We start from the raw sequence: 23,685 nt of genomic DNA, 5'->3' as shown, positions 1-23,685 counted from the left end.
AAAACTTCGGTTTCACGGACGAAGAGGAGCAGGTACAAGTGACACGAGCTGAAGAAGCTCCTCCATACAACCAACTGCCAGCAGAAGAAACACACTACGCTCTCTTCACTGACGGTTCCTGTCGCATCGTGAGAATGAACCGTAAGTGGAAAGCAGCCGTATGGAGCCCCACACGACAGGTTGCAGAAGCCACTGAAAGAGAAGGGGGATCAAGTCAGCTTGCTGAACTCAAAGCTGTTCAATTAGCCCTTGACATTGCTGAAAGAGAGAAGTGGCCAAAGCTCTACCTCTACACTGATTCGTGGATAGTAGCCAATGCTCTGTGGGGCTGGCTGGAGAGGTGGAAAAAAGCCAACTGGCAGCGTAAAAGAAAACCAATCTGGGCTGCTGATGAATGGAAAGACGTAGCCACTCGTGTAGAGAAGCTACCTGTAAAAGTCCGCCATGTAGATGCCCATGTTCCCAAGAGTCGGGCTAATGAAAAACACCAAAACAACAAGCAGGTAGATCAGGCTGCCAAGATAGAAGTGTCAAAGATAGATTTAGATTGGCAACACAAGAGAGAGTTGTTCCTAGCCCGATGGGCCCATGATGCCTCGAGTCATCAGGGCAGAGATGCCACCTATAAGTGGGCCCGAAACCGAGAGGTGGATTTAACCATGGACAGTATTTCTCAAGTTATCCATGACTGTGAGACATGTGCTGCAATCAAGCAAGCCAAGCGGGTAAAGCCCTTATAGTATAGTGGGCAGTGGTCCAAATATAAATATGAGGAAGCCTGGCAAATTAACTACATCACCCTTCCCCAAACCCGCCAGGGCAAGCGTTATGTGCTAACCATAGTGGAAGCCACCACTGGATAGTTGAAGACCTACCCTGTGCCTCATGCTACTGCCCGGAACACCATCCTGGGCCTGAAAAAACAAGTCCTGTAGAGACATGGCACCCCTGAGAGAATCGAGTCAGACAATGGGACTCATTTCAAGAATAGTCTTATAAGCACCTGAGCTAGAGAACATGGCATTAAGTGGGTGTACCATATTCCTTATCATGCACCAGCGGCCGGGAAAGTTGAACGGTGCAATAGCCTGCTTAAAACTACCTTGAAAGCACTGGGTGGGGGAACCTTTAAGAATTGAAATACTAATTTAGCAAAGGCCACCTGGTTGGTGAACACTCGAAGTTCCACCAACCGAGCAAGTCCTGCCCAATCTGAGCCCTTGCAAAAGACAGACAGAAATAAAGTTCCAGTAATACACATAAGAGGTATGCTAGGAAAAACTGTTTAGATTAATCCTGCCTCCAGCAAAGACAATCCCATCCGTGGGGTTGTCTTCGCTCAGGAACCAGGTTGCACCTGGTGAGTGATGCAAAAAGATGAAGAGACCCGATGCATACCTCAAGGGGACCTTGTTTTGGGGTGAACTATCCATGACAATGTGGCTGCATCCATATTTACATATATATATATGTATTTTTAATAGTTAAAACTCAATGTAATATGTTTGTATAGGAAAAAAATTCGGGGTGGATAATGTTGAGGGTTGGGTTTGTTCCTTCTTTCTCTGGGGAATTTTTTCCCCACGGGTTGCCAAGGGGACCGGGTGTTGGATACTTGAGAGTGCTTGGCTAAAACAAAAAGATGGACAAAAAGTGGAAGGGGGAGATAACGCAGGTAAAAGACACAGCTTGAGGCAGCTGCGTGCTTTTCTGCTTCCGGCGTTCGGGAGACGCGTGTCGGCCGCTCCTCGAGGATCTCAGCCGCCGCAGAGCACGCCGAGCAGAAGCTGAGTCGCTTTTCTGCCTCGCCTTCGAACTTCTTCGGCGCTGCTCCTCTTGCTGCAGCGTGACCCTGCACCCCCTGCGCTGCCGGGACATCCTGCCCCTGCCTGCCGGGACACCCTGCCATCCCAGCTACCAGCCCGGGACTTTTCCACTGTTCCAGCTTGGTGCTCTGAGGATCCTGCAGGGACACCGAAACCAAACTGCTCTGGGTTTTGTAAAACAAAGCCCTCAAGGTTCTTGATACTGTTGTCGTTTGTCATTAATGCTGTAATTGTTTGGTGGAGGGGGAGTTTTTTTTGTGTTTGTTTGCTTTGTATTACATACTAGTAAAGAACTGCTATTCCTATTTCCCAAATCTTTACCAAAGAGCCTCTGATTGTAATTTTACCTAGCAGATACCTGTCTTCCTAAACCAAGACACCCTGTCACAGGCAGGGACACCTCCCACTAGTCAGTTCTGCAGTGGGAACATGCCTGTGCCATCCCAGGGAAAGGCCTGACAGTACTGCTGGAGGAATGTTTTAGGATTTATTTGATTTCCTTTAGAAAAACCCAAGAAGAGGAGACACCTCTGCCCTCCCAGGTTCTCCACTAATGAATGAATTAATCCCAAACCTCCAAGGTGGGCTGTCCAAAACAAGAGATGAACGCTGCTGTTAACTATGCCGAAAACAGCACTCAGCCAGGGATGTTCCCCAGCAAAGGACAGCCAGAGTTTAGTAGTTAAAAATATCTGTGGCAAAGTCTAACTTCTGAAAGGCAGGAGAAGCTGCAGCAAAGACTGCTCTTATGAGCACATGGTAGCCATTCCAAAGGTACTTCACGGGATGCCGCATTCCAGATTCAGTAATTATGGATTGCACTTTTTATTAATTCTCCACTCTAAAAGTAGTTTGGCTCCAAACAGGTTTCTGTATGACATCAAGTGAGGGCAAAAGCAATTCCTGGATAAGTCTCTGAGCAAGAGCTTTCCAAGGCCTCTTGGTTGACATTGAGACAAAGCACGTTCCTGATTCCAGAGCTCGCTTCTCCTGAATTAACACTCACAAACAGCCTGAGCCTGTGCAAAAGGGAGCAAAAACCTCTGGGCATGAGGCACCTGGTTGTCATCACCTTCTTTTCTGAAGGGCAGAGGCTAGTGATGCCCATAATGGACTGAGCATCTCTGCAGGGTAATGGGAGAGGAACGGAGGCAAACTGGTCTAGACTGCCATCAGCAGACCTCAGAATCATAGAATGCAGGGGAGTGAAGGGATCTTAAAACTCATCTCATTCCACCTCCTGCCATGGGCAGGGACACCTTCCACCATCCCAGGTTGCTCCAAGCCCCATCCAGCCTGGCCTTGGACAATTCCAGGGATCCAGGGGCAGCCACAGCTTCTTTGAGCACCCTGTGCCAGGGCTTTCCACCCTCACAGGAAAGAATTCCTTCCCAATATCCCATCTAACCCTGCTCTCTGTGTTTAAAATGGATTAAAACCATTCCCCCTTTTCCTGTCCCATCAAGACCTTGCCCAAAGTTCCTGTCCAGTTCTCTTGGAGCTGCTTTAGGCACTGGAAGACTTCTCCCTGGAGCGTTCTCCAAGCTGATTAAACCAAACTCTCTCAGACTGTATCAAAGTCCCTTTCTGCACCAAACCCACCTCTGATTTCCACTGAAGCCCTGTGAGCTTTGCGCAGTTCTGCCACCACAGCAGTGCAGGCCCATTCCCCAGCCCTGAGCCCCTCCCTCTGTGCAGTGATCAGCTGCACAGCCCCAGCTCTGGTTTAATTTCCTGGCCACTTGGAAAGGAGCTGGCTCCTGCGCTCGTCCCATGCTTCTCCCGACGCGGGAGTTTTGATCTCCGCCAGCGGACGCCGACGCTCGGGGGACTGGCACCGTTCCCCTCATTTCCTACCAGCCCCGGTGGAACTCCAGGACGGCTCCTGAGCCAGTCCAGCTCCCTGCAGCCCGCCCTGGCCACAGCTGCCTGTCCATGTGTGTGCAGGCAGGATCCTCCGACACGCTGTAGATCAAACCGCATCAAAGGGCCGCGGCACAGAGCTGCAGCCGTTCCCCCCGACTCCCTTGCCTTCAAAAGGTTTGAGGAAAGACCTGGATAAAATGAGTGTTTCCTGCTTTCTGACGTGTGGCTAAGCCAGGGAATATTACCCTATCTGCACAGCCCACCTAGGACAAGAGAGAGCCAGTCTGTGCTTAAGTGTCCTTGTATCCACGATTAAAATAATCATTGTTTTTTACCTTCAAGAATCACTATTCCCTCTGCTCAATGAAACCACTCAGACAGCTCACAACATCCAAGGTATCCTGAGTGCTGAGCTCTCCCCACAGTCTTACACTCCCTAACACATCCATGGCTTGGATCAAGCACTTACTGCATGTGGTTGTACTCAGCTTCCTGGGATCCGAGGAGCACACTGAGCTGGAGGAACAACATCCTCTAGGCATTATTCCTACTTCTTCCCTTTCAAGGTGCATCCTGCACCCAAAGGCGGATGGAGCCAGAGGAATTGTCTGTGGTGAACACTTGAAACAGAAGGGTGCTGCAATAAACACCTCACAGAATCCCAGGATGGTCTGGCTTACAAGGGACCTTAGAGATCATCCAGTCCCACCCCTGCCAGGGACAGGGACACCTTCCACTATCCTGGGTGGCTCCAACCTTCATCCAACCTGGCCTCGGACACTTCCAGGTATCCAGGGACAGCCACAGCTTCTCTATGAAATCTGTGTCAGCGCCCCACCACTGGAACCCCCCTGTTTCCATGCTGGTGTGGCAGCTGCCTCCCGAGTTTTCAGCTGTCCCGAGGACTGAGTGCAGGCTGGAGCCATTCCCTGTGCCCAGCACCGTCTCAGAACTGCCTGGCCAAGCACAAGGAGCAGGATGTTCCCTGGACACTGGGAGCTGGGATGCTGGATGATGGAAGCAGGTGCTTCTGATGAATCCCAGCTGGTTTATCTCTTGGCCTGGCTACTTCAGCCTCCCCTTAACGCCGAGTGAAGACAGAGCACTTCTCCAACAGGTTGGAAGTCAAAGTCCCCCACACCTCCATGCAGATCCAAGCTCGCTCTCCGTCTCCCCAGACACCTGATGGTCACTGAACTACAACCCTTTGCAGAACTCAGCTGCCTCTGGAGACAGACCCACTGCTCGGCTCCTCTGGTGCTGCACCTCAGCCCGAACTAATCATACTCAAAAGCCCTCAAGCATGGTTTCAAGTTGCACCAAAGGAGGTTTAGGTTGGATATTAGGGAAAATTCCTTCACTGGAAGCATGCTTAGGCATTGAGTCAGGCAGCCCAGGGCAGTGGTGGAGTCACCAACCCTGCAGGGATTTCAAAGAAGTGTACATGTAGCATTTTTCCTTTCATCCCACTGATACTAAAAGTAGTGGGGGGAAGGCAGAAAAAGATGGAATATCGAAAGTTTTCTCTGAAGGAAAATACCCTGAGCTCTTCAGAATCCAACATCTTGCTGTACTTCTCTGTCTGGCTCGTATCTTGCAGCCGCCCCCCGCCTAACCTTTCTGGCCAATTTTTCTGACACAGCCAAGGCTTTTCCTACATAGCAATGTGCAGAAAATAGCAAGTATAACTCCAAGGAAAAAAATCCAGCTGCAAACCATGTCAAGCAGGCTGCTCCATGCAGCAGGCAGAGGCTGTAGGACTAGAGAGAGGAGCAAAGAGAAGGGAGGGCTTGCACAGTAAATTCAGAAATTAATTAAAAGAGGTTTTTTTCAAAGAGCACAAAGCAAATTATTTGGAGAAAGAACAAACCCAAAAAATCATTCCTAGCCGTTTCCCTCATCACACGGACTGCAAAGCACAGGTGGCTTTTAAGCACAAAACAAACACTCTTTAAAGCACCAAGTATCCGAAGGACACAAAACAATGACAGAAGCTTGGCAGACGGGAGGCTGAGGTGCCCAGACTCGGGGGGGAGGAGGTTTTTGGGGGTGCCTGTACCTCATTTCCCAGCAGGGCAGACACACAAGCCTCCGAGGCGTCGCAGATGGCCGTGAGGTCGTGGCCACCCTCGAGGGCCAGCACGACGCGGCCCCCGGCCAGGCCCATCAGCTGCTTCGTCAGGTACCCGAAGCCTGCAATGAGGGAACAGAGGAAATGCAGGAGAAGGGCAAAGGTGGCAGCTGGAATCGGACTCCTGGCGGAGGATCAAAGAATTAGGGAGAGGAATTACATCATATTAAAAACCCAGCGGGGATTTGAAAGGGCTCAGCGCATAACACGAGCCAGGTTGGGCTTTAACGCGCTCACCGCGCGATTCCAGCCGTGGCTTCCCTGGGATGGATCCGTGTGTCCCCACCAGCACCACCCCAGCTGAGAGCATCACCATCCTCCCCTTGCCAACCCTCAGCGCCCCAAATTAAAGCCAGCAGCCAACATTCCCTCTAGGAACAGGGAAAGGGGTGGACTTCTGCTGGATGTTGCTTTGGGGGAGGGAGGAGGAAGGGGAATCGGCCCAGTTTGGGTTGGGATAGCAGCAGTGCAGTGCCCCAGAGAGATTTAGGTTTGACATCTCGTTCTCAGCAGACGGCTCTTCCCGTCCATAATATGCTATAAAAATTCCAGGGGCACCCGGCACTTTGATCAGATGACACGCAATACATTTCTGCCCCCTTTAAACAAAACAGAACCAAGCGGCAAGGATTTAAAAAACGTGTCCTCAAAGCAACCTTCCCCCTCCAGGAGAAAAAAAAACAAAAAAAAAATCAAAAAGCCAAACAAAGGAAAAGCCAGGGAATTTCTACCCTCCATCCCCACTCCCCGCTTTCTGCTTTGGAGCAAACCCCTTTGTGAGTCAGAAAATTAACAAATTAACAGGCAGAGAAAAACATCCCCTGCCGAGCCCATAACTGGTTTTGTGAGAGGAGCAGAGCATGGCAAATTCAACCAGCAGGTAAACAAGACCTTCCCTTTCCCAAGTGCTTCTGGATATCTCAAGGAACTTGTCTCTTGTAAACCTATTTCACTTTATTCTTATATAAAGTTTATAGGTTCAGCTCCCTTATGGGGTTTTAAAGTTCACTGTAGAGAACAACTTTCCTGGCTGGAAGAAACTGTTAAAAAATAATAATAAACCCCTTTTTGCGAGAAAAACTGTCCTCTGGATCAGTTTGAATGAAACAGTGCCAGGTAAACTCCACGTAACCTGGGGGGGGAATTTCAGTGCATTTCCCAAAAACATCCCAGACCCGAAGCAAAAAGGAAGGTTTGGGGGTCTCTGTAATTAATTCAAAGGTGGAGAGCAGAAGTATTCAGCTCAAAATTTTAACAAGGTATTCTGGAGGAAGAAGTGGACCTGTGGTAGCAATGAGAGTGTTTACAGTTGGTATTGCCTTTTCCTGCAATTTTTATTAAAACCAGCGTAACTCTCTAATTCAGCAGAGATATGACACATAAATAAATTACACAATATTACATACTGAATATTTTAAAGTTGAAACATGCAATGTTTCAAAAAAAAAAAAAAAAAGGCAAAAAAGGAAAAAGAATTAAGGCTTCAGCCAGGCCAAAATATGCATTATAGAAAGATAAACACCATGAAAATCCAAAGAAAAAGGATGGAAGTTTTGTCATTGAAATGAAAGATCTGAAATCGATCCCACAAAGTAAAATCTGGGAACACTGTCCTTCAATCCCTAGGACAGCAGCAGAAGTAAAGCCCCCACTTACATTTTGCTGAGAGATTGTATCCTCCGAGGGGTGTGGGGTGCCCTTCCACAGCATCGAAACCAGATGACACCAGCACAACATCTGGGGCAAACTCGTTGGCAATGGGCATCACTACTGTCCTGCAACACAAAATATCCATGGCACACACATGAGGGGGGCTCCTGAGCAAAGGCAGGGGTGTTTAAAGCCTCTCACCAAACCCTTATTCCATGGCAGCAAAGCCCATCTATTTTCCTACAAGGTGAGGGCCTGGCTGGAAGAACTCCTTGCACTCTCTGGGAATTCCTCCACCTTGTGTTTTGAGCAGGGAAATGAGTTGTCACCCCTCGTGTTTCCCATTTGGGATCATATCCTGATTTACATACAGGGGAATAAGGGCAAAATAAGAGGGCATCTGGCACAGGCTGCAAAACTACCTGGGAAACCTCACCCCAAGGCATTATCTCCAAGTCCTCCTCAAAACATCTCCTCTAGGCTTGGCCAAGCGATTCCTTCCTCTCCTGCTGCACTTCTCATTTCCCACAACAAAAGGCCGGGTGTGTCCCATGGGGCAGAACAGCTTTAGAATGCAAATATCCCACCCAGATCCACCTCTCCCAAGGCCAGTTCCCTGTCCTCTGACATTTTGTTCACTAAAGCATGGATGGAATTGCTCAGCATCCCCATCCTGTTGATTGTTAAAGCTGTATTTAAATGAAATGAGGGGTCTGTTCCTGTGGTTTCTCACCAAAAGACCTTTTTTCCCCTCTGGTTTCTCTCCCTCCAAATTCCACAATTTCTCCTCAAAACCTACACGAGGTTGCAGGCATCCCATTCCCCACATCAAGACGCGCTTCTCAGATTAGGTTTTTTCCATTGTAACTGCACCTACTGAATTCTGGATGCATTCCTAGGTCAACCTGACCTGCAATTTTCCCATTTCCCCATCGAAGGAAGAGTCACCAGGCAGGATAACTTTCTAGAGCAGGAACTGAAGTTATTTTACCCACATCCCAAAGCATGGACCTGTAAATCTTCGCACACACAAATACCTCACTTTATTGAGTCGAGTCTTTATGTGATGCTCTAAAAACAGAGCCCAGGGGGGCCTGATCCATAGTGAGATGGCTCAAGTGCTATCAGGACACTCATAAAAGTTCCCAGTTTTTGCCACGAGGATATTAAACAGCCACAAGACATCTGCCAGAGTCAGCAGCTCGTGACATCCAGTTGAGCTTGTGCCCCTCCGCAGAGCTAATTTTTAACGGGGCATCAACCTCTGCCAGGCACTAGCAAACCCATCCCCAAGTCTCCACTGCCACCATGGAGCAGGGACAGGCACCCAGACACCAAAAAAATGCCCCCCCCCCCCCCCCCCCAGCTTTATTTTTTTCCCAACTATTTGCCACAGCAACCCCAGAGCCTCCTGCAATCGCTGCCGATCTCCGCGTGCACACACAGAGACCTCTGCAAGAACAAACGGGATGTCATTTTCCCTTAATGTGCACAAAATCCCAACAAGGAATTCGAGTTTTCTCCTCTAACGATGTGATTGCCCTCTCCATTTTGTCCTTGGAGGACGATTCCATGAGGAAGACAAGAGCACAGTTCTGGCTGGTGACTTTACAGTTTGGTGGAACCCACCACCTCCCTCACTGAAGCCTGAAGCAGCAATTCCAGAGCAAGTGCAGCAGCTGAGGGTTTATTTTCCCTGAGCTTTGAAGTGCTGCTGAGCTCTTTCATTCCTACCCCAAGGAAAACTGCTCAAATCATCACATTTATTTCCCTTCCTCCCCGAGTTGTGATGCCATGGGAGCTGCTAGGATCTCAGTGGAAGTGTGGGGTCACCAGAGCCGGCCCAAACCTGCACCCCCAAGGTGTGGGGATGGTCCATCAGCACGGAGCAACCCCAGGGATCACAGATCCATGGGGATTCTCAGCCACGGAACAGCTCATGGAGCACAGAATGGTTGGGAAGGACCTTAAAGACCATCTCATTCCAACCCCGGCATGCGTGTCCAATCCAGAGGCTCCTGAGGAAGAGGATAGCTGGTGACCCTTGGCTGGAAATGCCTGTGGGTGACAGTGACTGAGTGACCCCTCCAGCACAGCCACACGGTCCCCAGTGCTAACCTTGAACCCTGCCAGGGGCAGTTTTAGGAGAGGAAAAGCCCTCCTCCTAACTGCAGCATGACACCAGCATTCCAAAGCCACAGCCCCAGCTCTGTTTGATGCTCTCCATGGATGTAAAACTTGATCCAGGGGGGCCAAAGCCAGCACTCCCTCACTTTGCCTTTTCAATTGTAAGAAAAAACGACAAAAATCCAGCGTGCTTCTGAGATTCCATCTGTGGACAATGTTTGGGACACATCTCATCCAGCTTTTTGCTTTTTAATTTTCCCTTGTCCGCAGATAAAACCAGCCCCTTTGCTCAGATCTACCCCAGCAAAGCCAAACTCTCCGGAGGAACAGGGATTAAACTGCAAACAGCCCCACACTGATGAGACTGTAAAAAAGCCAGAAATTCAAATTATTACCCAGGAGATAAGCAGTTCTGCCTGGAATTGTGTCTTTTAAGGAATGGCTGAGGTGGCTGTAAAGTTATTCGCCGAGGAATGAATATTCCTAACACTGAATATTCATTCAATCCATGTAGAATTTTTTTTTAAAAAAACAAGGAAACCGAAATTTCCCAAATTTCAGAGCCCTGTTTGGCTTGCTTAAAATAAATGCAATCCTTTTATTTGCCTGGTTACAGCTGAGCGGTATAGCTCCACACGAGAGCAAACTGACGGCTGCAACCAGCAAAACTTCCCCACTGTGCTCTGCAATCGCTTGGGAGAGAGAAAACAAAAATAAATGCAATTTTAGATCAATTTTCCAGAAGGCTGAATTAACTATTTTTAGCCTGGCATTAGCCAATTCCCCAATTAAATGCCTAATAAGCAACAGGCAGATGAAACAATCGTACAGAGGATTATTTTGGGCTTTAAATGCTCAATTGCAGCGAGTAAATTCGTGAAACCTAGAAGGCTGAACACTTTTTTAGAGACTTTTTCCCTCTCTTGGCCACATCTATGTTTTATATTTTTATATGTGCTATGTATATACTTATATACGTTAAGTGTGTATATATTACACATGTATTTATATATTATACCTATTGATATATTACATACTTTATATATATCTTGTATATATTTCTATATATGTTATGTATAAGTAGTTTTATACACGTTATATATTTTATATATATAAACTAAAAGCATTACCCACTGCTCCTCAGGCTAACCAGCTTCCCGAAAATTCCGGTCTTTGCTTCTCCATGGTCATTTACTGTGTCAAAAGGGATTAGGAATTTGGGGATGAAATCAGCGTGGGGAGAGCGTGAAATTGAAAATACAGCAACGACCGTTTCATCATCTCTTCCCCAGCCTCCTCTTCCTCGCTCCTGAAATGGTTTATGGATCGAGGGAAAAACCCAAATCCCCCCAAAATTGGTTCCTGAACTTTTTTAATGCTTTTGAAAGCGGCAGGAGGAGGGGGAAGTGCAGTCCTGGCTTTTTCCTTCTGGTTGAGGTGTTTTAAATAAAATCGAATGTGGAATCGAGCTGTACATGGAATTATGGCTGTGGAGGAGACCTCAGAACAGGGGAAAAAATTTTCAGACAGAACACAACTGCTGGAGTCATCAAGAAAACTTCCTTGCAGTAAATTCAAAGGGAAACTCCTGTGGAAAAAACATTTTTAATTTCACTAACGGTTGTTCCCATGTAATAAGGAAGCAGCCAGAGCCTTCCCATTTCTCCTGCAGGTTTCTTCGCTAGGTTTGCACCTGGATCAGGAGGACTGAGAGAGGCAAACAGGATTTCTGCTCATGTAAAATGTTAGGGAAGAACAAATCCTGGTCCAAAAAACCCCTCCGAATTTTACAACTGTTTGTTTCTGTAACTACGAAACAACCGTGGAGACACCTGGAACATTCTGAGGAGTTCGGGGCTTCGGGAACAATGTGCCCTGCACTCTTCCCATTAAACTGACCCCATTTCTGCTTGACCTGTGAAATCTGGGATTGCCCACATGCTCGTGGGGCGAGTTCAGGTGCGGGATGTGGAGCTCACTCTGGCACAGCTGCAGCTACCACAGGGCGCAGGAGCCCCAGGCTCGCAAAAAACTCCCTCTTTTCACCACCCCCCCCAGCCACACGCACACACACACGAACACAGGGCACCCTGGAGCAGGGACAGGCAGTGATTTCAGCCCCAGGATAGGAAGGTAACAAGGGACAAAGTGCAGGGAAAAACACATTTTAAACTCTTCTCACTTCTGATACGTCTCGGTGGCATTAAGGACCATCCAGAGGTCAGGAAAGCTTGGGTACTCCAAGACTGGGGAGATATTTGGAGACAGGATGAAAATCACTGATGTGAGTTTCCATCTCTTTTTTGGACGGAGCAAACCCACACTGAAACAGGTTTTCAGCGTGGGGATGAGTGTTTTCGCTGGGATTTATTTATTCCCTCATTTCTCTCGTCGAGGACAATTATCTCAGTTATTTTCACTTCTCAAACCCACACACTCTGGCTCTTCCTGAAATACACCAACAAAAAACGAGGAGCACATTGCTTATTTAAATCTGCTCCTTTTACACAGAGAAAGGACTTTTATACCCTCAAAACAGGCGGGCATGTGAAGAGTTAAGGCTTGGAAAAAAAAAAAAAAAAAAAGAAAAAGTCTATCAGTATCTTTGCCTAGCTCAAAGGATTTCCACTGATTCCTCTCCAGACTTCAAAGCCTCACAGTTTGGCATTCGGACTGGTTTGAATTAAAGCTCAGTTCTCCACTGCGAGTTTCCAAGTTCATGGTGAAAATGCCTCCTGCTTCTGGAGTTCATTATGGCCAATTTTCTTATCTTTTCTTCATCTTCGGTTTGATCCCCAGCAAATGCAACGTGGCATTCGACGGGGTGGAATAACAAGGTGCTGCCTTGAAGGCATGTATTGTCTCAAGGGGCTAAAGCAAGAAAAGAAGGGGGAAAAAATAGGATATACGACCCATTCCCTTCGCTTTCTAACTCTCGGGGGACTATAAATTGCAAACTTCAAAGCGTTATTTTACATTAAAATCAATAGAAAGATTCAGGGGGTGGGGGACGGGGGGGAAATGTTTTTCAAAGGAGCTGGTTAAGATTTAAAAAGGTCACTTGATAATGTATTGTCATGGCCAGACTTGGTGTAGGATGAGAAAAATGCTTCTCGTTTAACTTATGGTAAAACTGAAGGTGTGCAGGCTCCGGGAGAAGCATCCCTCAGCTCTCGCAAAACTCCCCAAAGTAAGAGCTGTGATCAGCTCCAAAGGTTGTTCCCTAAACAGTTGCAGTGTCCAGGCAAGCAGACCCCAGGAATGGCTGGCAAAGGCCTCACTGTGCAGCCCTGAGCCTTGTCCAGAAGCCTGGAAACTCAATTAGTATTTAATGTCCCCACGTCCCTAGCTCCGAGTGCTCTGCCTAATGAAGAGATCTATCCTGGGGACTGCTGGGCTAGCCAGGCTTCCACTCAGGAGCAAAGTGCTGCCTCCCTGGGCCGGGAGTGACACCAATGGCAATGATTTGGTGTCATTCTCAATCGTGTGTGTTCTCTGAGGGCTTTTTGATGGCAGAATGAAGAGGGGGGAAAAGGCGATTTTTGCCCAGCAGAACACGACATAACAGGGAAGAGCAGGAAATAATGCTCCTGGATTTAATGCCATTCCACGGAGGTGATATTCCAGAAATTCCCACCCCACGTTCTGGCAAGTGTGTGTCTGTCTGATTTTAGGCCCCCAGAGGTGCAGTAAACCCACTGTGAGGAGAGAAAACCACTTCAGATTGTTGAAGGAGAGGCCAGGTGGACCCATGGCACAGGGGAGCCAGGGACAGTGTCTAAGAAAAACCATGGAGTGGTTTGGGTGGGAAACACACTTTTAGTTCACCCAGTGCCACCCCTGCCATGGGCAGGGACACTTTCCACTGTCCTAGGTTGCTCCAAGCCCCATCCAACCTGGCCTTGGACACTGCCAGGGATCCAGGGGCAGCCACAGCTCCTCTGGGCATCTTGTGCCAGAGCCTCTCATGGATGAATAATATTAAAATTTTAAAGCTTGTCAAAAGTGAAATCAAGGAGGATGGCACGAGGAGAAAGAAACCCAGCTGAGGTGAAAAATACATCTGCGAGAGGGAAAATTCAGCAGTACCTGAAGGCAGTTAAATATTCTGTGTCTCCCATGGGCGGATCCAGGCCACCAGTAAATGCCATGTTAACATTGAAACCAACTCCTGCTCCTGTGCCAACCTGGAAAAGGGAAATGGGACTCTTGATTAGCAAATTCTGGCAACACATCTCCGTTGTTTTGATGTTCTCCCAGCTGAATTTGGATTTGGATCCAGTAGTGAGGTCAATTAGTCCCTGGCCCCCAAAACAAGAGGGAAAATAAAGCTTCTCCACGCTCAGATCTTTATGGGAGCTGAGGCCCAGTGGTGTTTGACTGCTGCCTGCCCAAAAAAACCACCCCATCATCAACTGCACCCTCTTGATTCTTTTGCAGCAGAGTGTGCTGCATGTAATACCTTTCCATAATGCACTTTCAGCTTGATTCAGGAGCTTATTTGATATTTGGCTACAGTTGCAACTGGGGGATTTTAATCAGAGTGAGCTCCCCCTCTGCTGGAGAAAAATAGGATTCACAGAGAAGGGATTTTGGCTGCTTGAGGGACACGTGGGTGGGAGATGTAAATACATCCCTCTCTTTACTTGTACTGCAAATGTCCCCATCTGCCCTGCCTGCAACTGCAACTGCAACTACCTGAGTGAGCAGAAAAGTGAAAAATAAACAGCTTTTTTTTTTTTTTTTGCCAAGGAGGTCTTTGCATATGAAAAAAAAAGGATTAAAAAGTGAAAATTAACATGTTGCACAGCTGGATAAAATTGCATGGCTTTTACTGCACATTATTTCTCATACTGGTGCTATTATTTTTCCTAGAAAAATACAGGGGTGGGCATTCATCTACCCATGGTGGGTTGTTCATCTCTTGTTGGCTTAAACCAAACTTGTTTTACATCCTTTCTTTCATTTGGTCTAAAATGACACATCTAAAAATGACTCTTTTTGTAAACCAGCTTGCTGAAAAGCAGGAATTAAGCCTGACACAAGGAGCTGCTATTCATTCGTTACAACGGGGTCATGGAGCAGCATCACCTCACATTTAAGTTTCTTTAGAGGTTGAAATGGAAACATTGTTTTCTCAATCAGAACATTTAAAACTGACAAGGGAAGAAGTTTTCAGATGTCACCTGGAGAGTCTCAGAGCACTCTAAGTATTCCATAAAATTTCTCTTTGCTAAATCACTTTGAAGGACCATATTTCCTGCCAGCTCAGAGGGAAAGGATGGATGTATCCATCCAGAGCTCAGCTCTCAGCCTCACTGGTCCAACCCTCCTGCTGCAGACTCTGAGGGCACCACCAGCAAAGGGGGATTAGCTCCAGCAGCATTTGGGACTGGCCCTCAAATCCCACAAATTTGGAGTGGAGGTGTAGCCTTGGTGGTGGTGGTGAATGATATCTGGGCAGGGCCAGGAGAAAGAAGGAGAGGTGGAGAAGGGCCAGGAGAAGGGGAGATGGAGTAGGGGAGGTGGGAAAAGAGAGGCAGACAGGCTCCATGGCTGCGCCAGGAAAACTGAGCGTGGGTGGTGCAGCCATGGACAATCTGTTCCTTCTGCATCTAAGAAACAACTTCTGCCGAGGAAGAAGAAATCCTGAACAGGACACGGAGTGCTGGGACAGCTGGCAGAGGGCTCCTCGGGAACAGGTTGTCCCACAAGGGCTGGAGAGCTTAACTGCAGTGATTCACTTGCTGCTGTCCCGCCAGCTCCGGCCAGGACACGGTGCCCACGGCTGCTGGATCACACAGACCTGGCATGTCCTTGGATGGGAACACAAAACCCAGAGGAGCTCTGGCAAGGGGGCAGGAGCTCCTCGGAGTCCCAGGGTTCTGGGATCCACGTGCTCACCTCATCCGGAGCGCCGCTGCCTGGGAAGAAGTTGCCGTCATCGTAGCGATGTAGTGAGATATAAAGGACATTGGGATCGTTGTAGAAGGCCTGCTGAGTACCATTCCCGTGGTGGACATCCTGCAGGGACGGGGATCACAGGAGGGAGGTTAATCCTTCAGTAAAAACACGGCTTAAAGGCATCAGTTCAGGATTTGGAGAGGTTTTCCTTGCTGTTGAGCTTTGTTTTCTCCAACCTGGCTGAAGCAGTTTATGGGGAATGGGAACGACCTGTTTTGCACACCTAGTCTGAGATTACACACCTTGTTTAACATGTGGGATAAACCCAATCCCAAATGTCTGTCAAACTGAGGACTCATTTATCTGGATGGAAAGAACTTGTTTCACACCAGTCTTGGGGGATGGAGATACTGGGATATTTGTTGCCCCACATCTGCATCTTTAGTCAGTCTGTGGGGTGAGCACTGATACAAATAAAGCTCTGCTGGATCCAGGTTAAACAACACAACCCATGAGAGCTCCCCTATCGAGCTGCTGTGTGGTGCACAAACACAGCTTGTGACAGGACAGGTATTCAAAATTCCCTGACACAAAAAACAGGAGGGAAGTGAGGGAAGAAACATCCCTCCAGGAGGTCCAAAAGACAAATAAATGCATTTTAACTTCTGGGTTTAACCTGTGGGTGATTTGTGGCAACAGAACCAAAAGTTTTGGCTGATACCCAGTCACTCCAATGCCTTCCCAGCCACATAAAATCTATTAAAAAAGAAACATCTATACATTGCCACAGCAGAATCCCAAAGAAGACCTTTCCTTTTATTGGAAAATTACGGTCCCTTTAAGAATTTTTTCTCGGATTAGAACACCTCTATTCAATTAAAACTCAAAATTTTGGCTTGCAGACAACAGGCAAGAAGTTTTTCACTGACTTACAGAGCTTGCCCTTGCAAGAAGAAACCCACCCAGAATAATTGCCACCTGCTCTCCCAAAGGAAAAGAAGGGGTATTTACTCACCCAGTCCACAATGAGGATTTTGCTCACGTTGAGCCTTTGCTGGAGCAGCTTGGCTGCGATTGCCACGGAGTTGAAATAGCAGAAACCCCTGGAGAGGGAAGACAAGAGGAAAAGAGAGGTGTCAATTACAGCTTCCCGTGGTCCCAGTACAGCCATCACCTAGATGGAACACAGGAGGAAGGAGTTCCTTCTGCTCGCACTCTTCTTTCCTCCCTGGAAACATGGAAAGGCTTGTGTTGGGAGGAACCCTGAAGCTCATCTCATTCCGTGGGCAGAGACACCTTCCACTAGATCCATTTCCCACTGAAGTGCTGTATTCCAGCAGCAGGCTCTAGGGGAAACAGGGAATGTCTCACATTTGCCCAAAAACCACTGCTGATCCTTGTTAGAAAACATTCCCCCGAAAGCACTAAGCGGGATCTTACCCCGCTCCAGAGAATCTGGGGAGCTTTGAACACCACACATCTCATCTAGCAATAAACAGAAATTCCATAGTGATATCCTAACAGAATTCCTTTGGAATTTCCAGCTGCGGATCCCCTATCAAAGGAGCCCTGGATGAAGTCAATGAACCCCATACTCACATGGGTGTGCTCTCCTCTGCGTGGTGACCTGGGGGCCGGACAACAGCAAAACCATTCTGCACACAAAAAAGGAAGAAAGGAAAAGGTCAGAGGGACAAGGATGGATGGAGGGGTTGCAGCCAGAAGCCTTAACCCTGCTTGGGAACTCTGGAGTTGTTCTTGATGGTCTCCTCACAAGGTCACAGCAGTGGAAGATGCTTTTCCTCATTGTGGAGGGGGAAAAGGTCCTGGAGGTGTTGCACGGCAGAGCCCTGAGCAGAGCCCTGCACAGAGCACTGCTGAGGATTGTTTTCATACCTTCAGCTCCCCTGTGGCCACTTTGAACACCAGCTCGATGACACAGCCCACGGCCAGGCGAGCGGCGCCAGACGAGTGCACCTCGTTCCAAATGGTGTCACTGTCGACCTGATGGGGACACACAGGAACCAGGTCAGGAGCAGGGAGGGCAGCCAGGAATCAGGAGACCCCCATCTTATAAAGACATCACTCACACAGCGTGAGAGGACAAGGAGAATGGCTTTAAACTGAAAGGGAAGGGGGTTTATTTCAGATATTGGGAAGGAGTTGTACCCTGTAAGGGTGGGCAGGCCCTGGCACAGGGTGCCCAGAGCAGCTGTGGCTGCCCCTGGATCCCTGGAAGTGTCCAAGGCCAGGCTGGAGCAACCTGAGCTAATGGAAGGTGTCCCTGCCTGTGGCAGGGGATGGACTGAAACGGTCTTTAAGGTCCTTTCCAGCCCAAACCATTCTGTGATTCTGTGACTCTGTGACCATGGAACCAGCATTTAACTGCTGCAGGAAACTGATCCCAGATGAAATAAAAAAGGTTTATGAAATAATTCAATGATTCTCTAAAATAAAAAAAACCCACAATAAAGAGGGATGTTCAGTGTGGGGCACTTAAAAGACAAGTGGCCAGGAGTGACAGCAGCTTCCCTGGGGAACCACAAGCTCACCCACCCTAACAACAGACCTTCAGCATCCTGTGCTGAGTACACAGATTTGCTCCAACGCTAACGATTCGACAGAACCACCATATTCCCCCCATGAAAATGCAGCAAGAGGCCACAGGCAAGGCAAAGCACCCAGCAGGCAGGCCTGTGTTGCTGCTATTCCAGATTGTGTCCTCCCAGGGAAGGATCACCAGCTATTTTTCACATATTATTCTGCCCTGAGTGTATTTATTGAAACAATGGCAAAAGGCAGAGATGGGAGAAGAAAGAGATCATTTGTTGAGTCTGGCTCACTGAGCAGTGAGGAGACACAAGTGGCCTCACAGACGACTGATCCACCTCCTTCCCAGCTATGCTGAAGCCATGACTAGAAACTATTCCAGCTCTGTGATCATGGATGGTTTCTGGTAGTATCCACCCCGAGGATGCTTAGGAAGCCACAATAAGCTAGCAAAGCACTTGGAGGACACCAAAAAGCCACTGGGGAATGCCACTGTATTGTGGGAGAGTCCTGCAGTGACTACTTGTGGCCTCAGGGCTCCTCTGAACCCCCGTAAGTTTGGGCAATAACATGGGAATAGCAGCAGGATGGAGTCTGAGCTACACACCACAGCTCCAGGGACCCTGGATCAGGACTGCACACATGCAGAAGACGGGACTGACCTGACCAAGTCTCTCCAAAAGCCCCTAAAGAGGTGGGAAGAAGCCCAAGCTGCTTCTCCTCCCCACTGGCCAGTGCACTGGCGCTCAGTGAGGATTGATCTTCGGCCTCCTGTCACTGGATCTGACCACACATGAGCGTAACAACCCCATCTTTGGGTGTATCTAACCCATCTTTGAGCAAACCTAACCCTTTTTTTTTTGGTCTTTGGAAGAAAATACCTCAGGACACCAGCAGGGAAGAGCTTCCCTTCCTGCCTAGACACAACGACTTCAGGGCTCCTTCCATGGGCCCTCTTCATCCCCTGTGATGCACCAGCGGAATGGAAATACAAAATACCCGAATTCGCATGTCCTAAGGGGCCAACATACCCTCAGATGGCTGCTGGGGCCAGTTTTTCCCATAAAACAGACAGGATTCTTCAGTGCCAGAGCCAAGCACTGCCACGTTCAGCCCTGCCAGGAGGATTCCAGGAAGAATGTCCAAAATGAAACCCAAGGACTTTTTCCTTCCTCATAATAAAAATTATAATTTCCTTACAATTATTTCCTTCCTTTAAGGAAAACTCGAGGTTTTTTTATTAATATCCACAATGAGACTCCTACTCACACTATAAATTCCTCCTACTCACACTGTAAACTTTCCTATCCACGAATGTGCAGCTGAGTTGTCTCAGAATTAAACGAGCACCTTACAAAAGATTTCATTACTCTACTATTTAATTTAGCTGAAAAACTACACAGGTAAGAAATCAAGTACCAGGACAGGTAAACATAGGTTGTACCAGAGCTCCAGACCCTGCAAAGTGAAGGAGTTCTTATCTTCCCTCAGAGAGGAAGACACCCCATCGTGTCTCCTCCTGTTCTCAACTAAATAATCCTCACATGCTCTTCCTCTGACTCGCTAATTAGCTCCTCCTCATTTCTATTCCACGAAAATGGAAAAGTCCTTTCCGTGCTCTCTGCTCTGCAAGAACTTACTTTGCTTGCACAGTTAAACTTGTTGATATGCTCTAATCAAAGTCCTTGCACCCAAAAATATAATCACCTACTCTGGAGAAGATCAAGAACACGAACACCTCTGGAGTTTTTAGAGCACATGCAGAAAAACAATGCAGATCTTCAGACATTTTTAGAATGTGCGCAGAAAAACACTACACAGGAAAGAAAACAAACTTATCAGCTATCCTAAAATGGAGCCTTTGAGCGTTTTGAAGAATCTGGATGCAAGTGTGCTGGGAAGGTCTTGCAGATTTTCAAAGTCTAAACTCCTTTCTCCCAAAACCTTCTTCTAATTATCCTGGATTAGGGAAGGCTGTGATGCATTGAAGACAGAGGTTGAAAAAGGGGTGTGCGCAGCAGAGGAGCGAAGCTGAGCACAATTCCCAAGTGATCAGCAGAAATAAAGTAGTGATGCTTCACTCAGAGCTCACAGCTGTTGATTTCAGCGCTTCTGTGCTTGCTTTCTTCCTCTCCTGCTAGGACCAGACGGCCGCAGCTGTGAGGAGGCTTGTCAGCCATGGAAATGCTTCTTGGGGCAAACGAACAAGGAAAGAGTTTCCAAGCACCTGGGAACAACTTCACCCATTTCTCTCCTTGATTTCAAGTCACTGAGACTGAGTTTTTAATTTAAAGAGAGAGTTTGAAAGGTGTTATGAGATGGAGGGATTTGCTCTGAACTGTCTTCCTGCTGCTTCACTCCAAGAGCTCCGGGAGTGTTTGGACAACGGCTCTCAAGGATGCACAGGGGGGGATTGTTGGGGTGTCTGTGCAGGGCCAGGGGTTGGATCAATGATCCTTGTGGCTGATTGCAACTCTGGATATTCTGTGATTCACTCTCTTGCCTGTCCTTTTGTCTTGCTTGTTGCTGAGGACAACTCATGCCTGCCCAAGTTCCATCCTCTATCCTGAGGCAAAACAGCTCTCCAGGGGCTTCTCCCCCTCAAAACTGCCCTGCACCCTCCCCCAGACCCATCCTTCCTTTTCATCTACACAACATCCCCGAAGGAAGAGAGCCACACTTGATTGCTTGCAGGAAAAGAACCTGGTTTCAAAGCTTTCCAGCCCACAATTTCATGCAACGCCCTCAGCTCCTGAGTTCCAATCATCAGCCATCATTCTACTTTATCCTGCTCCAGTACAAATCCAAAGGAGGACCTGCCCCTTTATTCTACTGACTATTCTACTGATTTTTAATTTTTTTTTCCTTTCTTTTTGACTTTAAGACATCATGTTTGCCTTCTGAAAAATATGCGGCAAACAACAGGGAATGGCTTCCCACTGAGAGAGGGCAGGGTGAGGTGGGATACTGGTAAAGAATTCTTCCCTGTGAGGGCGGGGAGGCCCTGGCACAGGTTTTACTGACAGGATTGCTAAAACACTGCACCAAAGTCAGCAAATATTCAATATTAAGGGTCTGTGGAGACAACCAAGCAGCAAGCACCATCTTTATTGGGAGCATATCAGGAATACCAGCACCGAGGCGTTTCCTGCCCTGATTTGGGATTTAATGCAAGACTTCTGGGCCCGTGCTGGGCTCAGACACTGTCTCTACTTGTTACCATTCAGTCTTCATTTGCAAATGATAATTTTTTTTTGCTTTGAATGGCATGCCTGACTGCAGGGCAGAGTAAATCCAAACCTTTTAAGCTCTGGCCAAAAATTTGCCATGAATTAGGCGACTGCAGCATATTTACAATACAAAATAAAATATCTCCACGAGTGGCGGTATGAATAAACGACAATTATTCTCTCTTTTTTTTTTTTTTTCTGATGGGATAATTTTCAAAGCAGCGATTTTGCAAAGACTCAGGAAGAAAACAATTTTGTTTCATTTCCATAACAGAATCCAGACCTTGAAAATTCAACCTCATGAGCTACAATTATGCAGCAGAACTACCACTGTGAATTTTCAAACACAATGCCTTTTATTGTCTCTTCTCATTCTTTTCCCCTTCCTGTTCGCCACGATTTTCTGTCCTGTCACCCTCCACAGAAACTCTGGAGCAGAAAGTCTGACTTGAAAGGGAAACTTTTAAGCTTTCAGGCTTCAAAGGAAAACGAGAAAACCTTCAAAACAAGGTATTTGGGGTTTGGTGTTTTTTTGGCTTTATGGGAACAAACAACAGCAAAAAGCCTGATTATATGGAAATTTGACAGCTGAAAAGTATCGCTCAGCTTTTCCATGAGGGATGCAGGGGTATTTTAGTCACCTCCTGGATAATCCACGTGGATTATCCTGGAGCTGGAGAATAAAAGATGCCAAATGCTGTTTCATCCCAGGGCAGCGATGCAGCAAACTTGCTACTCACAGGAATACGTACATTCCCAAAAATTGTCCTATTTTGTGGCCATGTTTCCCACCTGCTGTGGGAGGCAGGCAGCTCCGGAGCCCCGAGACTAAGGATGGAACAGCTTCACAGCACGAGCACGTCCTGCTTTCCACAGAGCAAAAAAAGCACTTTGGGATGCAAGGGCTGCTTCCAAACGCAGCAAGCCCTTCACCATTAAACATCCCTGCCTGGGAAATGAAGTTTTTTTCCTCCTAAACATGCCTCTGAGTGTCACACACTCCTGGGCTCTCCGGAACAGCTCTGAAATCCTGACTCTGCTTTTGAAGAAAGGCACGTGAGGCCGAGGCACCCCGTGCCCCAGGCAGCCCCTGCTCACGGGCAGCATCTGGCTGCAATTACCCACCCGACGGAATGCGAAGCAGCAATTTTTGGTACTGAGGGGACCAGGAGAGAACAAACAGGACATTATTTACACATTAAAGGGAGTTACTCACCCCGACACCACCGCAAGGCAGCCTGACAAACATCGACGTTAGGGAACCTGTGGGGGGACAAGAAATGCACTCCGTGAGTCAAGTCAGAGGTCACCGGATTCTGGGGCCAATTTTGTGACAATTCTGCAATCTTTCTGAGCACAGAAACACTGACTGGGGGGTTTCTTCCCATTTTCAGCCTGCCCTGTTAGGATTCACGCACACACACACACGCAATGTGCACACTTGGGCTCCTGCAAAAGTTCTCTATAAATCACTCATTTTTACGCAAGGTTTGGAAGTTGTCTGATGTTTCAAGACTATACAAGAGGAAGATGCCACCAACAATCACTCAGCATGTCCTCTCAGATGAGCACTTTTACCCCTTCCCACTGAGGGAGGACAGGAAATCACAAAAACACCCCAATTATCACTCATCTGCAGTTACTAGATGACTTTGGAGAGCACGGAATTTGTAAAAGAGGAAGACAGAAAAATAAACCAGTGGCAAACGAAGAAAAAACATGCGTTTTGACTGAAACAGCAAAACCAACAAGGAGAATTTGAGAAAAATGGAGAAAACCATCTGCAGGGCTAATTTTGGATCTCTAGGAAATGTAACATCGCTTCCTGGGCTCGTGTGTGAGCACATTATCCTCCATTCAAAATTCCGTGGGGCCCTGAGCAACCTGGTCTGGTGAAAGGTGTTCCTGCCCACGGCAGGGGTTGGAATGGGATGGGTTTCAAGGTCCATTCCCACCCAAACCATTCGGGATGCTGTTACTGAAAGAGGAGTTCATGCATCTGGACTCGTCTGAGCTCAAAGTAAGATGCCCTCTTTGATTAGATCCACATGGAAGTCCTTAGATCATCCTGCCTCAGACCTTCTATCACATCTCTCACTGCTAATCCACCCATTATTTCCGTATTTATCTTCCTGACAACAATTTATGATTGCTCCCCACAAATTAAAGGAGCCTTATTTGCTTAAGTTTCAACTTGTCAAACAGGTTCCAAGTATTTCCACTGTCCAGAGAGAGATGGGTTTGTATTTTGTATCCTTGACAGGACAAGGAGAAATGGCTTTAAACTAAAAGAGGGCAGGGTTAGATGGGATAGCGGGAAGGAATTGTTCCCTGTGAGGATGGAGAGGCCCTGGCACAGGGTGGCCAGAGAAGCTGTGGCTGCCCCTGGATCCCTAAAAGT

General features: G+C 47.7%; 1 protein-coding gene across 7 annotated transcripts in view; it reads right to left on the bottom strand.

Annotated features, from left to right (window-relative positions):
• Positions 1–23,685, bottom strand: part of HDAC4 (histone deacetylase 4) — a 180,270-nt gene that overhangs the window by 10,102 nt on the left and 146,483 nt on the right. For all 7 annotated transcript variants that reach the window (XM_066189349.1, XM_066189353.1, XM_066189352.1 and 4 more), the window contains 8 exons: positions 22,501–22,547; positions 17,401–17,508; positions 17,104–17,159; positions 16,520–16,607; positions 15,505–15,624; positions 13,690–13,787; positions 7,480–7,598; positions 5,752–5,885 (listed from right to left, as the gene is read on the bottom strand). In XM_066189349.1, coding sequence (XP_066045446.1) covers positions 5,752–5,885; positions 7,480–7,598; positions 13,690–13,787; positions 15,505–15,624; positions 16,520–16,607; positions 17,104–17,159; positions 17,401–17,508; positions 22,501–22,547 — 770 coding nt within the window. The remainder of the gene's footprint in view (positions 1–5,751; positions 5,886–7,479; positions 7,599–13,689; positions 13,788–15,504; positions 15,625–16,519; positions 16,608–17,103; positions 17,160–17,400; positions 17,509–22,500; positions 22,548–23,685) is intronic.

The sequence above is a fragment of the Chamaea fasciata genome, unplaced genomic scaffold (assembly GCF_029207755.1).
Source record: "Chamaea fasciata isolate MVZ Bird 193981 ecotype frontalis unplaced genomic scaffold, bChaFas1.0.hap1 SCAF_8, whole genome shotgun sequence".
In the NCBI taxonomy this organism is placed as follows: Eukaryota; Metazoa; Chordata; class Aves; order Passeriformes; family Sylviidae; genus Chamaea; species Chamaea fasciata.
Note: the sequence above shows the minus strand (reverse complement) of the source record. Positions and strands in the feature narration are given on the sequence as shown.